This window comes from Podarcis liolepis (genome assembly GCF_965112155.1).
Source record: "Podarcis liolepis genome assembly, chromosome: 4".
Classification (NCBI taxonomy): domain Eukaryota; kingdom Metazoa; phylum Chordata; class Lepidosauria; order Squamata; family Lacertidae; genus Podarcis; species Podarcis liolepis.
Window position 1 is genome coordinate 49,932,817 of NC_139558.1, and position 19,159 is coordinate 49,951,975.

Below are 19,159 nucleotides of genomic sequence, written 5' to 3' on the forward strand. Positions count from 1 at the left end.
AATGTGCTGAACCAAAGGACACCACTCTTTGATGCCAGCCAACCAGCGGATCATGTAGAGCTAGCCAGCTCATTCCCAAAATAATGGGAGCGCCTCCCAGGGTGGCCACATTAAACGCTATCAGTTCTGTGTGCCTTGCCACCCTCATTATCATTGGGACAGTCTGCAAGCTGACTCCTCCTCCCAACAACTCCCTGCCATCAATCGTGGTCACCTGCAGGGGGTTGCTTAAAGGGATAGTCTGTATCTGGTGTTCAGCAGCAAACTCCTTGCTCATAAAATTGCAGGAGCTGCCTGAGTCCAATAGCGCCTTTATTTTTAGGGGGTGCCCATTTTGCAGCTCTAGCGACACTTCAATCACTAGAGCAGGTCGAGGAGCTTCTGGCACGGGCACTTTCACTGCTCTTTGGCCTGGCTGCAGTGCCCCGATTGTGGCAACCAGGCGTTGGCTTTTACCTGCTCCGTTCCCCCCTGTTCTCCCCCCTCAACAGCTCCCACCATCCCTTGCCATTCCTTCCTCTGGGGGCAGACTCTGGCAAAGTGGCCTGGCTGTTGGCAGAGATAGCATTTCCGGGGGCCCTTTCCCTCCTTCTTAGCCCCCTCGCTGGTTTTTGAAAATGCGCGCGCGCGCGCTGTTCCTATTTCCATCGGCTCTGCCAGCGGGAAAGCTGGCTCAGGAAGGTCTGGAATGCGGAACTCCTTCCAACGTTCCCCTCTCCCTTCCCGCCTCTCCAAGGCTCTTGCCTCCTGCCGCGCTCCTATGGTCAGCGCAGATTTGGTCAGCTGATCCATAGACTCCGCCCTGGGGCTCCGTGACAGCTCGTCTTTCACCGCCGAAGAAAAACCTTCTTCAAATAGCATTTGAATGGGTGCCGCCGATAAATCCCAACTCAGTCTGTGAATCAGCATGGTAAACTCAGTCCAGTACTCACGGACAGATCGACTTCCCTGCTTACAAGCCATTAGCTGTCTGCGCACCGCCCCTTCCTCAATATCGCTGGAAAACATGATATCCATTGCACGAAAGAACTTCCTCGTGTCCTTTAGTATGTCATTGTGCGTTGCCATTAGGGGTCGAACCCAGTCTCTCGCCCCTTTCTCAAGATGCCCAATTACGAAAGCAACTCGCGATTCCTCATCAGGGAACTCATCGAACTGCACATTAATGGCATATTGCATCTCTGTCCTAAAGGCATGGTAATCCTTGGGGTCCCCCCCAAATTTTTGCACCAATCCTGGTACCTTTCTGGGGAATTGAGTGGCTCTCCCCTTCTTGTCTGCATCCTGAGCCCTTCTCTCCTCCAGCCTCGCCGTCTGCAGCGCCAGTTGGACCTCCAACGCTCGGTATCTATCTTCCAAGCTTGGACCAGCTCCAGCCCCCGCTCCTCCGGTTCCGGTTGGTTCGCTCATGATGCTTTCTCTTGCACAGGCAGCGTACAGAGACTGTCGGACTGCTGTTAGGGATTGATTAGCTGCTTGTGCGTAAAAACGTGCTCCCTCAGAGTTTGTGCGACCCCACAAACCTCCGTGTGTGACGGAGCTCCTCAGACATGTCTGCTCTAGTCACTAGTAGAGTCCGACAGTGGCTGTCTGCGGAAGCGTTTCCAGCAAAGGAGCTCCTTAACGGAAACGCGTCTCCTGGACTCACGGCGTGACAGTTTCCGGCGAGGTGTGGGTCTCCCTATGGGAGACTCAGATACCTCCCCACTGTTCTCGCTGGAAGCGTCCCTGAGCCCTCCCTCCTGCTCGCATTCCCTCAGAGACCCACTCCTCCCCCTGCTGGTCCCTGCTTCAGCTGTTGAGTCTCTTTCTTCCTCCCTGAGTCCCTCCACCACCTGATGCTCCGATGGCAGTTCCCTGACAATACCCAAACTGGAACCTATCCAAATCAGGACATAAGGTATCAAATCTTACCCTCATATGTTTGGCTAATTGCTGTCATTTATTGAAGGGCCAGGACTTGTATGTATGTGCTGATTCTCCTACCTGGGTCATTAAATAGATATTAAGGTTGTAAGATTTTGTGTTCATATTCCTCCATTTGATGCTCAGCAAAGTATGAACTTCAGGAAGCCTGTTTTCCTCCCTCCTCTTTTTCTGGATCTGCGGGAGAAGACATCTATAAGACTGCACCACCTGCATTGATTCATGCATTTTTGAACTGTTCTCAATAAACTAGTCTCACTGGTCTAGCAATATTTCACTGTATTGTGAGTTGTTTTGCGTTAGCCACTATTCTTTGGCACCATCGCTGATAAGTAGCAGGCTAAAGCCACATGGGGGAAGACATTTCTCTTCACCTCTCCATCTCTATCCTATCTTGTCTTTTCAAGCTAGTTTATTTGCAATTTATAGTCTGTCTTTCAATAACAGAAACTCAAATGTGGGCATTTCCTCTGTCTCTTTGAAAAGTCTCAGAGAGGGGAATAAGGTATGTGTCCAGGTAGAGAGACAGAAGCATGTACAGGGATGATCTTTGTGGTTCTTTCTCAACCACTTTGCCTTTCCAGGTGGAGAAAGGTGGAGAAGGTAGAAAAAAGCATTGGGGGATGAGAGTTCTTTCCAGCTTGGAAATGCCTTGGGAAACCATTTAGCTTATTACTTTAAAAAAGTGAAAGTTTATTCAGTTTTAAGGCCACTTGCATGAAGAAAGCTTGAGCATAAATTAAATTAATAGCAAATTTTGTAATTTTTAATCTTTTAAAGTAAGTAGCTATACAGATGTTGTATAAATGTTAGAGCTGGGCCTTGCCTAACCTGAAACATATACAGGGTTTCTTATTCAGTAATCCCACAACTTATGTGGGGGTTATGTTCTGGGGATCACTTCTAAAGCAAAAATTGCACAGTCAACGACCATTTTGTGTGGGAGTTCTGTTCCTGGCCCACAAGCGTGTATAAGTATGTCATATCCTGTTCCACCACGTCACGCCCCTGTTCCGCCCTTTTCATGACTTTTTCAAGTCATGTTCAAGTTTGCCATCGCACCCATGTGCATGATCACGCATCTTTTGGACGCGTGTTGATTGGTAGTTGCCTGTAATCAAAACACATTGGGTGCAATCAGGGCCAATTTAGGTTTTTCAAATTTCAGCAGTGCCCTGTGAGAGTCCAAAATTCAGCAACTGCACCTCTAGCCTTCCATTCTGCTAAATATACTAGTTGTGAAGCCCTGTGGCACCTCCTTAGCTTCGTGCTGAGTGTGGCAGAACTGATTGTGCTACCCTAACTCTGCCTCTGGTGCAAAATCGTTTTTTCCTGGAAAAAAAAAATCAGTTTATTTATTTGCCAAGCACATAAAGCTGAATGCAAAAAACTTTCCTCTTCTCCCAGGCCTTTGGCTAATTAAACAATGGCCTTTTAAACAATGTGTTTGGGGGTTTTGTGTTCATTTGTTACTATGATATGCATTTTTGTGTTTATTGTAAACTGCTCTGTGAACTTCAGGTGAAGGGCGACATAGAAATTTAATAAATAGTAGTAATAATAACAGTAGCAGAAGTTTTCTTTGGTGGATCCCCATTTGTGGAACACTCTCCCCAGGCAGGCTCACATGGTGCCTTCGTTACATATCTCTGTGGGGTAGGTTTAGGTTTTGTTTGTTACTCTGTTTTGTGTTTTTATGTTGTAAACTGCCCTGTGAACCTCAGATGAAGGGTGGTATAGAAATTTAATAGTGATGATGATGATTCCTAAAAGGTGGGCTCTAATTAATTATAATAAATATTTGGAGACTTTCCATCTTCAATATTTTTGCTTCCTATGAGCATCTTCATGTATCACCCTAAGATTCTAATATGGATTTCCATCACTGAATGTGGAACATTTTTGGGAGGTCAATGCTGTGTCCTGGTCTGATGCTAGTCTCATAGCGCGAGACAGGTAAAGAGTTGCAGGACCAAGGATAGTTCTGAGTTGAGTAACTTACTGTGACAGAGATTGAGATCGGACAGACTTTTATAGCCTCTGCTTCCAGTCTACCCTCCCCCACTGTGGAGACTTCAGATTCTTAAAGGGTCAACTCTCCTGCCTGAAGATGGATACTCCTCCTTTCTATAGTTTCTCTGTGCTTCTGGACTGGTTAGGTACTGCGGGAGGCCTTTGATTCTTGAGTCTTGGGAAAACTCCCATGATGGGCCTTGGTCCTACAGGACCTGATGGTCCAGGGGTTCTTCTGGGAGCTTCTGTCTGCCAGCCTTGGATGCAGTGGTCTCCCGATCTCCAGCAGCAGGATCAGACCCCTGAACTTGGTTTTGCTCTTGGTCTGGCTCCTAGCTAAAGACTCAGCAGCCTTGGACCCTGAGTCTTGATTGTGGCTAGACTCTGGTCTTCACCAATAATATCAGTTTACAGTCCTAAACAATTAACAACACACAAATTATTAATGCACATTTAAAGCCTACCCACAGTTTATTTTGTAATGCATGTGTTGCTTCACAGAAAATTTGTACTCTGTTTTACTCTAGGACAGGGGTGTGTAATTGGATCTGGCTGATGTAATCTGACAATCATCTGATTGTCAAGTTCTTTGGAGCACAATGCATGTGGCTTTGCAAGACATGGCAAGCCCCCTTTTGACTCAGCTGCACCTTAATTTGCCCCTCACCCAACATCATATATGATGTGGTGCATAAGCTATTTAATTTTAGATTGGTGTTACTAGCTCTGACCCCTTCATATTCTGTTCAGAGGCAGGCTATTTCTGGTAATCTGTAAGGGTCTGTTTCTGGTCCCTGCCCCGGCCCCCATATCCCAAAATTTTTCATATGGAAGCTTTACTTTAGAGATGCCACATCCCCTAGAGAATGCGATTGTTGGTGACTATGTACAAACTAACTTTTTGTATTGATCTATTACATAATATTAATGTTTCAATTTAATTTTTGTACAAGCACATCTGTGTATACATTCATAGATCTTTACATATTTTAATCATAAATCTTTCAGACTGAAGTTCAGTGAACTCTTAACTGACTTATGTACCATTGAACTTGGTGGAAATTTCTTTCAAATAGCATGCATAGAATCAAGACTGTGTAACTCCAACATGAAAAATGACAGACTTATACTAGTGGTATTCAGGTTTTTGCATAAACATGTAATGTTGTGAATGAGAGGCAGAAGTGTGTATGTGAGCCATGCCTGTATTTTCCCTGGGTGTATAGGCTGCCCTTTAGATGCAAAGGTTTAGAGAATTTTCTGAATGTGTTTAGAGACTTCCTTGCGATTGGGATCCCTGTTTTATCAGAATTCCTGGTAGTGTGTGTGTGTGGGGGGGCTTTCTAAGTATGCTAAACTGAACATGCTTAGAATCTCGCTACAGACTCTCACACCTATTCCATGAATGTTTAAAGGGCATCAGTTCGCCTGCAAATGTTGGCGTTAGGGATTATATGCCATCCCTGCCCCCATCTTCAGTTTGCAACATTGTCCGTTCAGGCAGATGCCCAGAGACAGCAAATGTTTAAGTCATTAAAACCCCCAGTGATGATACTAAATATTTTATATAATTCAACTTGAGGCAATATTGTACAAGAAGGATCACTCTCTTATCAGATATTTAGCTTTGTGAACAATGGAGAGAGATTGAAAGGTCTGGGGGTGAAATGAAAAGAATGGGCTTTGGGAAATAGACAAGCCCCCCCCCCCCGAGCTTTCTCTCCAATTGTTTAAAATAGAAAAAATTGGGGGTTTGGGGGACTATTGCAAACAAAAAACCAAATATAGTCCACTATATATTTTATCTTTTGGAATGACAGAAATTTGTTTTAACGCAAAGTTTTACTCACTCAAAATGTGTAATAAGAATATTTTTATGTACGTTATCCTATAGCATTAGTTATTATTGTTCACCTTACATGCTGAAATGGTTTATAGCTATAAAGTAAATTATAAAATACATAATTGAAATCTGAACAACAATTTGATCAGAACCTTAGAACATCTGCAATCAAAATTTGCAATGAAGTAAGTCAGTTATAAAGCATGACAAAATAGTTTTAAAAAGTTCAAACAATAAAATCAGTAACAACCAATAACTCTTTAGGGCTTTGTGTGTTAATAGTTGAACCTTAAACCTGGATTGGTAGCTGTTAGGCACCCACTGCAGATCCTTCACTAGCGTGATATTTGCCCGATAAGGAACATTGCTCACCAACCAGGCTGTGGCATTCTGTACCAGCTTCAACCGCCAGACCAGCTGCATGTAAGCGCATTATAATAGTCAAGAGGTTACCAGCTAATGTGAGGTTACCAGCACATTAGTGAGTGATAATTCCTACACATAGACCAGGAGCACAGTATCATTGGTCGGCCAGGTGTTACTGGACTACAGCTCCCATCATCCTCATTGGTCATGGGCTAATGGAGTTGGAGTCCAACCACTTCTGAAGGGCCACAGATTCCCCACCTTTACTGTATACCTATATAGAACTTAAATCTAAGATGCATTTTGCACCTAGAGGGCTCTGCAATCTTTATGAAAGGACTATATAGGCCCTTCTTTAAGATTGGTTCTGCCCAAATAATTGTTTCTTTCATTTGTGAAAAAAGTGTGGTTTCTACATTCAAACTTTATTTTTACTAACAACTCACATGGCAAAAACTAAGATACATGTGCTTAGGTAACAGAGGCTGCAACAATTTGGGGCCCTCACTCTTTAATATTGGCCACATTCACAATTTTGTTTGTATAATATCAACAGCAAAATCCTATACATGTACATTCATAAGTTACTTTATTCCTAGGTAAGTTCACATAGGATTGCAGTCTTAAGCATTTATACATTTGGGGCTGTAAATATAGTGTATATTTCAATTTCTCTCAAAATTTCCTCCCTGCACTCTGGAGAAGAAACAGTTCCCCTCCTTCTGCTTCAACATTTGTGGAGTTAAATTTCTAGATAGGGTGGGTGGGTATGTATGTCACTAAAGTTTAAATCTGTACAACTGCAACACCTAAACAAACAGGTCATGTATATTTTTGTACAAGCATTATTTCCTGTAGTACAGGGGTGGAGAACTGAGGGCGGGATTCACCTAACCAGCCCTCTCAGCAGAAGCACTATGGGCTTTCTTCCCCCCGCCCTGCTGAATTTGGTTTGTGTGGGTCAGTAGAACCTCCAGAACAGCACACAGTGGGAGGAGAGTGGGGATAGTTTCATATGACAAGTTGCAGTGCTCGTGTCGGTGGAACGATCGGAAGAACATCAGTGGATGAGCTTTGCAGAAGATTTTGCAATTAGAAGCATAGATCTTGGAGAAGGAAAATATAGACAATGAGAAGGAAAATTAGAAAGAATTGAAAGGTATGGAATAAGTAGTTATGTTAAGGAAATGAAGCAGTGCTAAAGTAGTTGCTCTTGCAGCTTCTTCCCTACCTTCTGAAATTAAAGCTACTGTATAACCCTGGGAAGAGGCAACTGGCATGTTTTGCATTTCCTCATCTTGGTCAGTGTCCTCCCCAACAGAGGCATATTACAGAGGCAGCAGAAGGGGGGGCTGTATTGGTAGAGGCCATTGCACCCTGCTGTGTTTCTCCATTATGGTTGTTTTCAGTCAGGCTGCACACTGTCAGATGACGAGGAAAAGGCAGGAAGCATCTATGGTAATTCTGTATTCCCTTAGGTGGGGAGCAGTACTGCACTGCATGTATGTGCTCTTTCTAGGCTGCGAGGCTTTTCTTAGCAGCCTAGAGGCAATTCTTGCTCACCTCAGGCATGTTTAATTGCAGGGCTATAATAATATTAATGTATTTGCTGAGGGAGCAATATTTATTACTCACTCTGTTTGTAACTTTCATTCCTAAATATGTAAAATGGGTTCAGATTATGTTTTCATAATATGCTTGTACAAACTTAAGTTCATGGATTTATTAACAGTTTTAATATTGTGTATAATGCATAGATGCCATACTGATAATGGGAGCTTGCTTGACAGACTCTCTGGATTGGGAGCCATGGTGCTATGGTGATTCCACTTGTGCCTGCATGACTGACTAGTTTCAGAAAACAGCATTGGGGGAATTCTGTTAGATTCCATGACATTTCAGCTGTAGATTCCTGCAAGATTCCATCTTTTCCTTCATTCTCTGAAGCATCTATAAACTGCCATGTGGTAGGTTAAACTGGGGATTTAGAGTGAGGTGTCATCAGCATATTGATGAAACATAGCTCTTTTTCTCCTTGTCATCTGCATCAGGTGAGGAAGTGGTGAACTGTTACCTGGGCTTGGTAATTGGCCTGTAAATTGAAGTTGAAACCTGAGGAGATATAGGCACTGTGGGTAGGTACCAAATCTTGGAATTAGGTGTGCTGGATTGGACTGCAGTCCTTCTGAAGGAATAGGTATGCATCTTGGGGGTGCTTTTTGATCCCACTTTGTCACTAAAGACCCAAAGTGGACATCTTTGCAAGTTTAGGCAGCTCTTCAGCTGCAGCCTTTTCCAACTGGGATAGCCTGGCTATAGTGATCCATGTTCTGGTATACTCAAGGTTGGATTTGTAACAATGAATGCAACAATGAACTTACTTAAATGTGTGTATTTCATTTCTTTTTTAATTTTACATGCCTATTACAACAGATCCATAACACATTTTTGAGGAACATTTTAGAGGGAGATAATGGAATAATGACTGCTGTATTCTTGTTAGAGGATGATTTAGAAAATGAAACAACATACTTTATTTGGCCAAAGTTGAATTAGGTGGAGTGGAAAGAGAATTGCTTTTCATATATGTTGTAATATGGGACAACATATATGAAGAGCAATTCTCTTTTCACTCCACCTATTTCAGTTTTCTGAGTAACCATATACTTAAGACTGAAAAAAATCCACTGTAACCCTAAATATTATAAATTCATAGTACTAATTCATAGGATATATGCTATAGAGTCATATCAAAGTTGAGACAGTTGAGCAGAAGCTTACCATGTCTCTGTTCTGGTGCATTGCCCTGGCTAATGAGACAACACTGGTGTACAATGCATTGTGATACTTAGAAGTGCTGGTAACATCTCCAACCTTGGCTTTGGATAACAATTCTGAGGACCTGTTAAAGCTTGCCTCAAAGGAGAGATGCGCCTTTCAAGCCCCCAAACTCTCTACTAGCTGACTAAGTAAGGCAGGGGACTGTCAGGGGCAGTGAGACATTTTCTCAAGCCCTCAGATTGGGTTTGGAAAATATTTCTTCCCTGCTTTTTCCAGAATAAATTATATTATTTCTGAGTAAATCCATGGCAGGCTTGGGAGAGCTCACCATTTCCATATGCAAAAGTCTTTGCCAATCCTTGGGGCAGCAGCTCATGAAATGGGCTGTTATTTAATTAGTTGCTTAATCACAATATTTACTGTATACATTGCATTTATAATGCAGTATGTTATCCAACAGCTTGCTGTAATGATTCAAGAAGCCAGACATTATTGTTTATGACTCCAACAAGCACATCTTTGAAAAGTGTTGTATGCAAGTCCTTCCAGAAAAAAAAACCTATGTAGTCAGAAAGGTAGTACAGTATAGGCATTAGAGAATAAATGTGGACTCAAATGTAAAAGGGTCTTCTTTTCCTGGCACATCTTTCTATTCAAATTAATTGAAGCTCTCAGTGACTCTTTGGCTTCATTTGTATGGTTACTATTAGTATATTTTATTAAGTGCAATGGGTAATATCAAATGTTAGTCATACTCAGAGCAGACCAATTAAAATAGGTGGATAAATTCATTGTGTCTACTCTAAGTACAACTTAGCTGGATATTGTTCATTGTGCTCTGTAGTTTCTTTCTCTCACTCCTCCCTGAATGAGATTTTTATTTTAAAAAATTCATAATACAGTAAAAAAAAAGCAACTACAAGAAATACAAATCATATAAGTAAAATATGGAGGCCTCTCTTTAAAGCAATTATTGTCCCTTTCCACTCACAGAGGAACAATAGCTCCTCCCAGATCTCATTTCGGATTTTTCCTTTCTCCTCCCAGCCTTTCACTCCTCCCAGCCTTTCATGCCGGGTCTTCCATCAGCCATAGAATCATAGAATTGTAGAGTTGGAAGGGACCCTGAGGATCATCTAGTCCAACCCTCTGCAGTGCAAGAATATGCAGCTATCCCATACATCAGGCACATCCAACTCCCAAGAGACTGCAATCTACTCCCAGTATAAAAAAAACCTAGTAGTGATCTACCCATTATCATTGCCAAGAGTTGTTGAGATCCCCCTGCCCCCAATTCTTCATTGCATCCAACGATCAACCTGAAAGGCACCTGCAATCGACTTGTAGATCACGATCAACAAGTTGGACATGCTTGCCATGCATGAGTATATAATCTCTGAACTTTATTATAAAGTCCCCAAATGTGGGACTCCAAAAAAGAAGAAAAAATAGAAGGAAAGGGACAATAAGAAGAGAGAGAGGGAAAGACAAAGAAAAGGAAACAGTATAGAAAGCTACAAAAAGAAAACTTCTCATTTTCCATCTGCCCGTTAACATAAAATAAAAAAAGGTTTATTTAAAACATTTGGTTCATTCTAACATCCATCTTCTCCACTTTGTGTTAAACAATATTTATTTTAAGTCAAGTCAAGGTATCTCAGAATCATTGCTTTTCCCAATGCAAAGTCAGAAATGGGCTCTAATTGTTGTTATTATTGATAAATGTCAACCATATTTTTATATTGGATTTATCTTCATTATTTCCCACCACCATTAATCCATATTGAGTGAAAGTAAATTCTTCTGTCCATTTTAAAATCTCTCCACTGTGATTTCATATTGGGCTAATATTCCCTTTTTTTTTTACTGTATATCCTTTAGTTCATGTCCCATTATGATCAAATTCCATTTCCTGTTGTGTTTACAATAGTATCCCAATCTCCTCCTTCAGTATCTTCCATTTTTGTTTCTCCAGACATTTTCCAGAGAGAGTACCATAACTTTAATAACATCATTCTCTGAATTTGCTACAGATGATACGCAGAATACTTTCTCTCTGCTAGAAGAAAGGCCAGAGCTGCTGTTGTGGTTAGTTGTGACTGATAATACCAACTCCCTGTGTATTTAATTTTAAAGGCATTTATTCCAATTGCTATAACAATGCCCTGCATCTTTGACTGGTTGCAAAGATACAACAATATACCAGAATGTATCACCTAGAATTGATTTAATCAAATGTTGATTTAAAGCTTAGCCTTAAGTCTAAAGCATGCGGATATCGCCAAAGTTTTATAAACTAGACTTGATTTATTTTTTAAAGTTTGTTTTGTCCATCAAACATTACAACCTATATATCAATTAGGAACATAATGTGTTATTCTTATTTCAGCTACAGTCTTGGCTGTACTTATGCACACTTAACACCCCATTGATTTCAGAGGAATATAAGCATGTATAATTGTGCAGAACGCACAAATTGTGCAAAGATTTACTTTTTGGAACGTTGCTCATAGTGTAATCTCAGTTGTTTTAGATGACTATTTAATTTTACAGGTTTCGATTCAGTGTCTATTGCATGCTGAGTGCTTAAATATGATTCAAATTTGGAGCTAGATTCTTTTTTATCAGTTTCTCTTGGATGAAGCAGACTGCTTTGATTGCCCTGATGGATGCAGTGTTAGAAAGTGAGATATGAAAGCTAGGAGCTAAATGGCACCTTAAACCTAGGTTATGGGCGCAACAACAGAATTTCTAGGCGCACATTTTTGTAATAAGAATACAAAGCTGAAAAGGAATGCACTGCAGCTAAAATATTATGTTCCTTTTTCACATGGTCTAGTTCTTCCTCTTCCCACCCCCCTAATATACTTAAGAGTAGCTGTGAGGCGTAAAAAGGTCCTCCTTTCCTTCCACTGTGCAGTTTTACTCTGAAATCTTAGGTGCAGTACTGCACCCAGAGCTCAGAAACTGCTTGCACTAATGAAATTCCCTGTCGCAAAATGTGCCTAGAACAATGGGAGTTTCGAACACTGGATGGATGACCCATACCTTGAAAAGAACAGGGGTAGTGGACCCCCCCCCCCCGAAGTTTTCATTATCATAAAGTTCAATTATACATGGGTACTGTGTGTAAATATCTGTCTTATACCTGGATTAGAATAACGTGGATACCATGTGAACGCAGTTAGCATCCTTGGTTCTTAGGAAGTTCAGAAACAAGTGAAAAATTAAGAAGATTCAAACTAGTGCCCATATTTAATAAACTTGTTATATATCCTAATTATTTCATATATTCATATTATGGTGGCTCACAGAATGGAAATCCATGGATATAAGTTGTAAAAAGAATGTGAGAAGATTTGTCTCTTAATTTTGGTGGCTGGGTGTTTGTAGGTCTGAGCTGCTGTGTGTACAGTTCCCCTTCCCAGTTCTTCTTGCAGTTCCACTTTGAAGAGCTCCCACATGCCTGTGGAACTTACTTTAGTAGCAGTCTTATACTCACAGTCTAAAATGTCATAAAAGGTTAGAGCTTCCAACTATTACTACTTTCCTCTCCATGACTAATTCAAAGCAGTAGAGTGCCAGTCAGAGTCTCCTTCTCTTAAGTATTACTGTTGGGAGTGAGAGAAATGAGGAAGAAGTACAGCAGACTTGATGCAGTGTGAGCTTGTGGACCAGACACCTGTTGTTGTTCAGAGATTACTGCATCATTTAAAAACTTATTTCTTATTTCTAATGAAAACTTATTTCTTATTTCTTATTTCTAATGAATAAAAATGAACATTTACTTGGGGTGAGGGGAGGGAATTACTTGAATCTAGCAGTCCACCACAGAGCCAGTGTGGTGTAGTGGTTAAGAGCGGTAGTCACGTAATCTGGGAAACCGGGTTCGCGTCTCCGCTCCTCCACATGCAGCTGCTGGGTGACCTTGGGCCAGTCATACTTCTTTGAAGTCTCTCAGCCCCACTCACCTCACAGAGTGTTTGTTGTGGGGGAGGAAGGGAAAGGAGAATGTTAGCCGCTTTGAGACTCCTGAAGGGGAGTGAAAGGCGGGATATCAAATCCAAACTCTTCTTTCTTATTAAAAAGCTGATGATGAAGGGAAAGAACAGAAATTACATTGATGTTTAAGTCATTTTTGTTCTGAGGCTAGGAAAAGATAAAATCACATTAACTGAGCCAGATATTAATGGATTGAATAGCAGTAGAGAATCCTATAACTGGAATTAATCCGGAGACTGTCTTTTCCATCCCCTCACTAATTTAGAAGCACTCCTGTGCACATAAGGCTAAAGGATATCCTTCACAACAATTTTAATTTGAAAGGTTACACGGGATGTATTTTGAACTTCTCTGTTCCATGATTTTTTGGCAGATTAGGTGAGGTCAGGTCCTGGCAATCAATGACAATGTAAGTGTGAGCTTTGGTTGGGGGATTATGTGAGGGGTGCACTTGTTAGGTAACTTTGAATGAAAATAGCAACAGAAACAACCTCCCGTTTACTGGAAACTTAATTAAAACACCCGTATCTATAACAGGAATGGTTAGTTATTAGGGTTCTCTCTGACCCTGCATTTGCAAAGATCAGCAACATCCTTTAATAATAATAAAAAAGTAAATCGAAGTGAATTGTACAAGACTGTAAAAAATGTAACCGTAATTTTTACTCTTTCTGACTTATTTTTATTCTTTTTCTGTCATCTATGGATATTATTTTAGACAAGAGAATCAATGAATTAAATATGAACTTTCCCACCATTGTCTCCTGTTGTAGTGGAGACTGAGGATTGTGCAACCCAGTGTTGGGTTTTATTTTGGTACAGTTAAAATGAGCACTGTTAGAATTCTCATCTTTGTTTATTCTGTTGGTGCATTTCCTTATCAAACACATCTTTACATTTACACAAAGTTAGATGTTAAAGCAGCAGAATTATCATAATTCAAGTTCCAGCACAAGTGAACTAGTGTTTAGTTCAGTGCCCATGAAAAGCAAGCAGGTGGCAGAATAACGCAAATGATTTTTTATATTTTAGACTGAATTGCATTCTCTCCAGTCATTTCTTTTGCTTCCTTCCTCTGCGCTAGTTATCATACCCACATGCCCACAACAAGGCAGCTGTTGCTGGTCATTTTGCCAACTTAAATTCTTCCAACATTGATTCCCTCTCTTTAAACAAAGGAAAGGAAGTGAACTGTCTTCTGTAGCACTCTTCCCTTTTATTAACAGATTCTTTTCATTTCATTTGTGAAAGCAACAGGCATAAAGGCTAGTTTTAATAGAACACCCTGTAAAATGTAGACTGCATGCAGGCAACAAGTAACAGAAGACTTTAAATTTTTATTCTTAATCTTCCCAATAAGATAACGCTAGTGCTTCCTTTTCTGACATTAATAGCATCACCCTTATGTTACAGTAGCATCCATATTCAGCTCTTAGAATAAACTTAGCTGCCCTTCTCATGCTTTGTACCACAAAGCCATAAAAGCTGCATTCCATGCTGGACTCCAGTGTGGCTGGAGTGAGAATTTGTTCCTTTAAATTACATAATGACCACCACCACCAACAAAAAATATTTAAATATATCAGTAGCTGGAGGCTGGCTAGAAAGGTGATTGGAACCTGAGGTGATAAGTTGTGCTTAAGAAGGCTATGATTTGCAGAGAAATTGAATGAATTCTTTGAATCTGTGTTCACTGCAGAAGATAAAGGACAGATTTGTGCATGAACTAAGTGTTGCAGGATGGGAATCTCAAAGGAACTGGGGCATATAGTTGAGACAAGAGTCCTATATAAATTGACCCTCAGATCAGGTACCTGAGGGTTGGAAAGTGAAGTGGTCAATGCAATATCATTTAAAAAAAAAAAAAACATGATCCAGGGAGGATCTGGAAATTACAGGTTCAGACAAGCACACAGTGAATTACCTTCCAGAATATGATATGGGGGAGGGGGGCAGTTTTTGCAGTGGGAAGAATGGCTATTGCTGGACACAATGGGAGGCAGCAGAGAGAGTTGATGAACCTAGAGCACACCTTCTTTTTTAACTAGACCATGTTTTAGTGTGTTGCCTCACTCCTCAGATCAATGGATTTAAAGCAAGATTATTCATAATTTAAGTTTTCTAGAGTCATAATTCGTTCTGTGCTATTCTAGTAGTGTCTTTTATGCTAGAGTATGGATTTAATGTTTTGATCAAAAAATGATTCCTTGCAAAATGAGAAAATCCAAACAAAACAAACAATATCAATTCAGCCCTTTAATGGTGTTTGACTGTATTGAAGCAGAATATCTTTATATTTTAACAATAGCTGTGGTGCCTAGTTGCATTATTTTATTCACACAGTTCACATGTCCGATTACAACCATCGTTTGAAACAATCTATAATTTAAAGTGCATGACCTGCTGGTACATTCTCCTCTAAATTGCTGTGATGTTCCTCTGCCCTGTGGCTGCCCCGTAGACCAGCAATGTCCAACCTGTTCCTCCCGAGCGATCTCTATGCGCCCCGCCCCCTGTGCTAATTAGCCTCATGTCCTTCATGTCCCCCACCTAAAAAAAAGCTTAACAAAGCTCATCCTCCCCAAAATGTTATCTTTCCCTGTAAAATAAGCTCATCAACTGTGATCTCTCTCTAAAAAAAGTTAAACAATTGTGGTCCATCCTCTCCCAAAAAGCTCAACAACTATGGTCAATGACACTGGGTAGATCACTTCAGTTTATTACACTGGAAGTAGATCGCATTCAGTTGGATGTGCCTGCTGTAGACCAAACAAGCCTTTCTGACTGACTTGTTTCATCTGAAGCAGAGCTCATGGTTCGTTTCTCTTTAAACCCTTGGTTGCCTGGGTTCAGATGACACAGGAAGCTTAAGTTTCGGTTTGCTTTGTTTGTGACACAGGAAAAGCAGCATGGGAACTTTTCAGCAGTGTACACCAGGAGAAAAGCTGCTAACTTTAAAATGTAGATGAAGCACCATTGTATGAACACTGCTGTTGTAGAATTGGGACGTGTTCATTTCCACAAAAGAAAAATGAAATAGTACACGGTGTTCCAAAATGTGTGTGTATATATATATATATATATATATATATATATATATATATATATATATTATTTAATGCAGTGCTAAAGTTATCCAAAAGTGATGACTTGCTTTATAAGAACTTTACATATATTGTATTTAGTACATTATATTTATAAAGTTTGTTATCTTCCCCCTCAGGCTGTTGGCTGCTATGAATCGTTAATATTGAAAGCAGAAGGAAAAGTCGAATCCGATTTCTTTTGCCAATTAGGTCACTTCAACCTCTTATTGGAGGATTATCCAAAAGGTAAGTCCATTGCCATTTCTTTTAGCAGTCTTTGCTCAGGATCTCATGTGCTTACATATTTATGAAGGAATTATTATTTAACATTTACAAAATGCCTAAAACTTTCTAAATGTGGCCTCTCTCAAAAGGTTGAACAGTCCTTGCCCACAAACTTACAGTCTAATATACATGAACAAAAGGAATGGGAAGGAAGAGAGGGTGGAAACCAAACAATGGAACCACTGTTGCTTCACTGGTTGGTTGATGGGGGCCCATCTTACCATAATGTTCTTCCTGAGGAGCAGCCTCCCAGTGGCCCTAGGCCACCTAGCTCATGTATCTTCTTTTAGTTCTGTGATCCTTTTAGTTCTGCGGTAACTGGCAGTTGGAGCAGAGTGCTATGCAGGGATTGGGGAAGCAAGCTGCCTGTTGCTGCTCTATCTCTGGTTGATGAATAGGGCCATGATGGTCTTCCCCTTGCTATGATGACCCTCCTGAGAGGGATCCTCCCAGCCTCTGTGACCCTTGGTGCCCTGGCAGTGATAGAAGTTGTTTTTCCATTTGCAAATGTTTAATACTCTACTCATTAGATTAGTTCTAGGATGAGTCTGGAGCAGTTCTTGACCCACCCATTAGATTTTGTCCCCCTTTTAGCCTAGGTTCAGTGTTTGAAATACAGCTTCAAAATCCCTAGGCCCCATCATGCTCCCAGCAATGTGATTGAAAGTGTAAAGCAGCCTTGAAGCCTAACTGAATCCAAACCTCGATTAGATATTTCTCAGCTTTGCTTGGACCTTCCCTCTTGTACACGTTTTGTTACATATAGTGGGCATCAGAGACAGTTCATCCAGACCAGGAAGAGGGTGGGCTTTAGTACTACCTCAAAAGCTATTGTGCATGTATGGTATGTATGAGTCATCCAAGGGATCATGGGTACTTTGCATGATCCTCTAAATGTGCCTGATGCACTGGGCATATGCAACAGTGTCTAAAGAATTACCTAAAGCCTTTGGGTTTAGGTCTTCTTTTGGTATTGTCTTTATGATGTTTTCATTATGTTTTTACATTTATTGTGTTAAATAGAGAACATAAATAAAAGCTTATGTATTGCTGTAAGTATTGTAACTCAGAAAGATAGAGAAATAGCTACACAATAAAATTAAGCAGGGGTCACATCAGGAAGGTCCACGCCTAATAGGAGCACAACAAGGCGTAGAAATGTTAACAACTAATAACTGATCTGTTTTTTCTTTAAAAAAGATTAATTTAGGAAGAGTGGCTTATTGTTAAATTGACAATTTAAATAATTACATTACCAATAAAAAAGATTAATTTATACAGTGCCCAGGGCTCTGTATAAAACCAAACTGGTATGGAACATGTTTCAGATTGTGCGCTTCTTATGTTTTGAGGTCTGAGTTGACATTTTGTTTTGTTTTGAATTCAAGGCAGAATCCTGATAGTTTGCTTTTCCAAAGCTTTTTACGAGGTCTCCACTGACTTGAATTGTAAAATCAACAAACACCTATAATGTCTCCATTTTGGGGCAGAATTTGAAGAAACTTTCTGGCTTAGTACTTGTGGGAATGAAACCCAAATTTCAAAAATGGATGCAGGTTTTTTTATTAAGAAAATGTGCTACATGTCTTTAAAGTTTGAGGGATTTAGAAAGAGGAAATGGCCTCCCCTCCCCATGGTTTTGTGGACATTTTGCTGCGATCTTTGTTGCATGTGTTATGTGAGTATGTTATGTGACACAGAGAATTATTGCGTGCACCAAGCAGTAATGTAAAAAAGCCTCCCTGCTTTTAAATCAGTTCTTTGGCCCTCAGGTCTTTCTTGCAAATGGGGTTTGAGTATATGTTGGCCTTTGTTTTAGAGTAGTTATCTGACAAAGTTGTTCTATGTGATAAAAAAAAATGCTAAGATCCACTCAGGTTTTCCAGTTCTGGAGCTTTGGTTTCCCCTTGTGACACGTTTGCAAGGCACTTTGAGGGTAAAGCCATTCAGTTTCATACCAAGTTGATTGTTACCGTTGCTTCAGTTTCTGGGGAGCTGTCCTGTGCTCTGGCTGACCAGGTGCTACAGGATCAGTTGTAGATTTTGCAGCTTAGTATGGACAAAACTTGAAGGTGTTTGTCCAACCTCCTATGCTCTCAATCCTTACCCTTCCTAGCTAGTTAGATCTTGGTGGAGTGTGTTCGAGTGTGTAATGCTTCTTTGCATGAGGCAGTGGCCTCCACTTTATTTAAACAGAAAATGCTGTGTCTTCTCCTAACCCCCCCTCCCAAACACCTGCACCTAGAGGTTTTGCACATCTATAGCTAAGTAGTCTATTTTGAAAAGATGGTGTACACCCAACTTCAGGCACTCTGGATGAAACTTACTTATTCAATAAGGTATCTGGGCCAGGTTTTGAACCAAAACTGCCTCAGTCGCCTTGATGGATAACCTCTATTTGAAGACAGATAGGTTGAGTGCTATTCTGTTGTTCCTTCTGGATTTCTCAGTGGCTTTTGATACCACAGACCATGGTATCTTGCTGGGCTGTCTCTGTTGGGTTGAGAGATGGAGGCACAGTGACACAGTTGTTCCACTCCTACCAGATTTTGGTTTCAGATAATAGCATTGGGGAACAGCTACTTGATCCCATGGCAGTTGTGGTCTGGGGTCAGTCCAGGTTCCATTTTGCTCCCCTCCTTGCTATTTAACATCTATAAAAAGCTGCTAGGTGAGATCATCAGAAGATTAGTGTAGGGTGCCATCAACATGCTCATGACACCCAGTGTTACCTGCCCCTTGACATCTGAATCAGATGTCATGTGAGTCCTGGACAGGTCACCAGATGTAGGAGTAGGATGAATTTAAGGCCCGTACTTAAGGCTGAATCCTGACAAAACTGAGACTCTAGTTGGTG

At 40.8% G+C, this 19,159-nt stretch overlaps 1 protein-coding gene across 4 annotated transcripts in view; it reads left to right on the forward strand.

Moving 5' to 3' along the window:
- Window positions 1-19,159, forward strand: part of KDM6A (lysine demethylase 6A) — a 104,477-nt gene that overhangs the window by 12,554 nt on the left and 72,764 nt on the right. For all 4 annotated transcript variants that reach the window (XM_083498408.1, XM_083498410.1, XM_083498407.1 and 1 more), the window contains exon 3: window positions 16,155-16,263. In XM_083498408.1, the coding sequence (XP_083354534.1) occupies window positions 16,155-16,263 (109 nt within the window). The remainder of the gene's footprint in view (window positions 1-16,154; window positions 16,264-19,159) is intronic.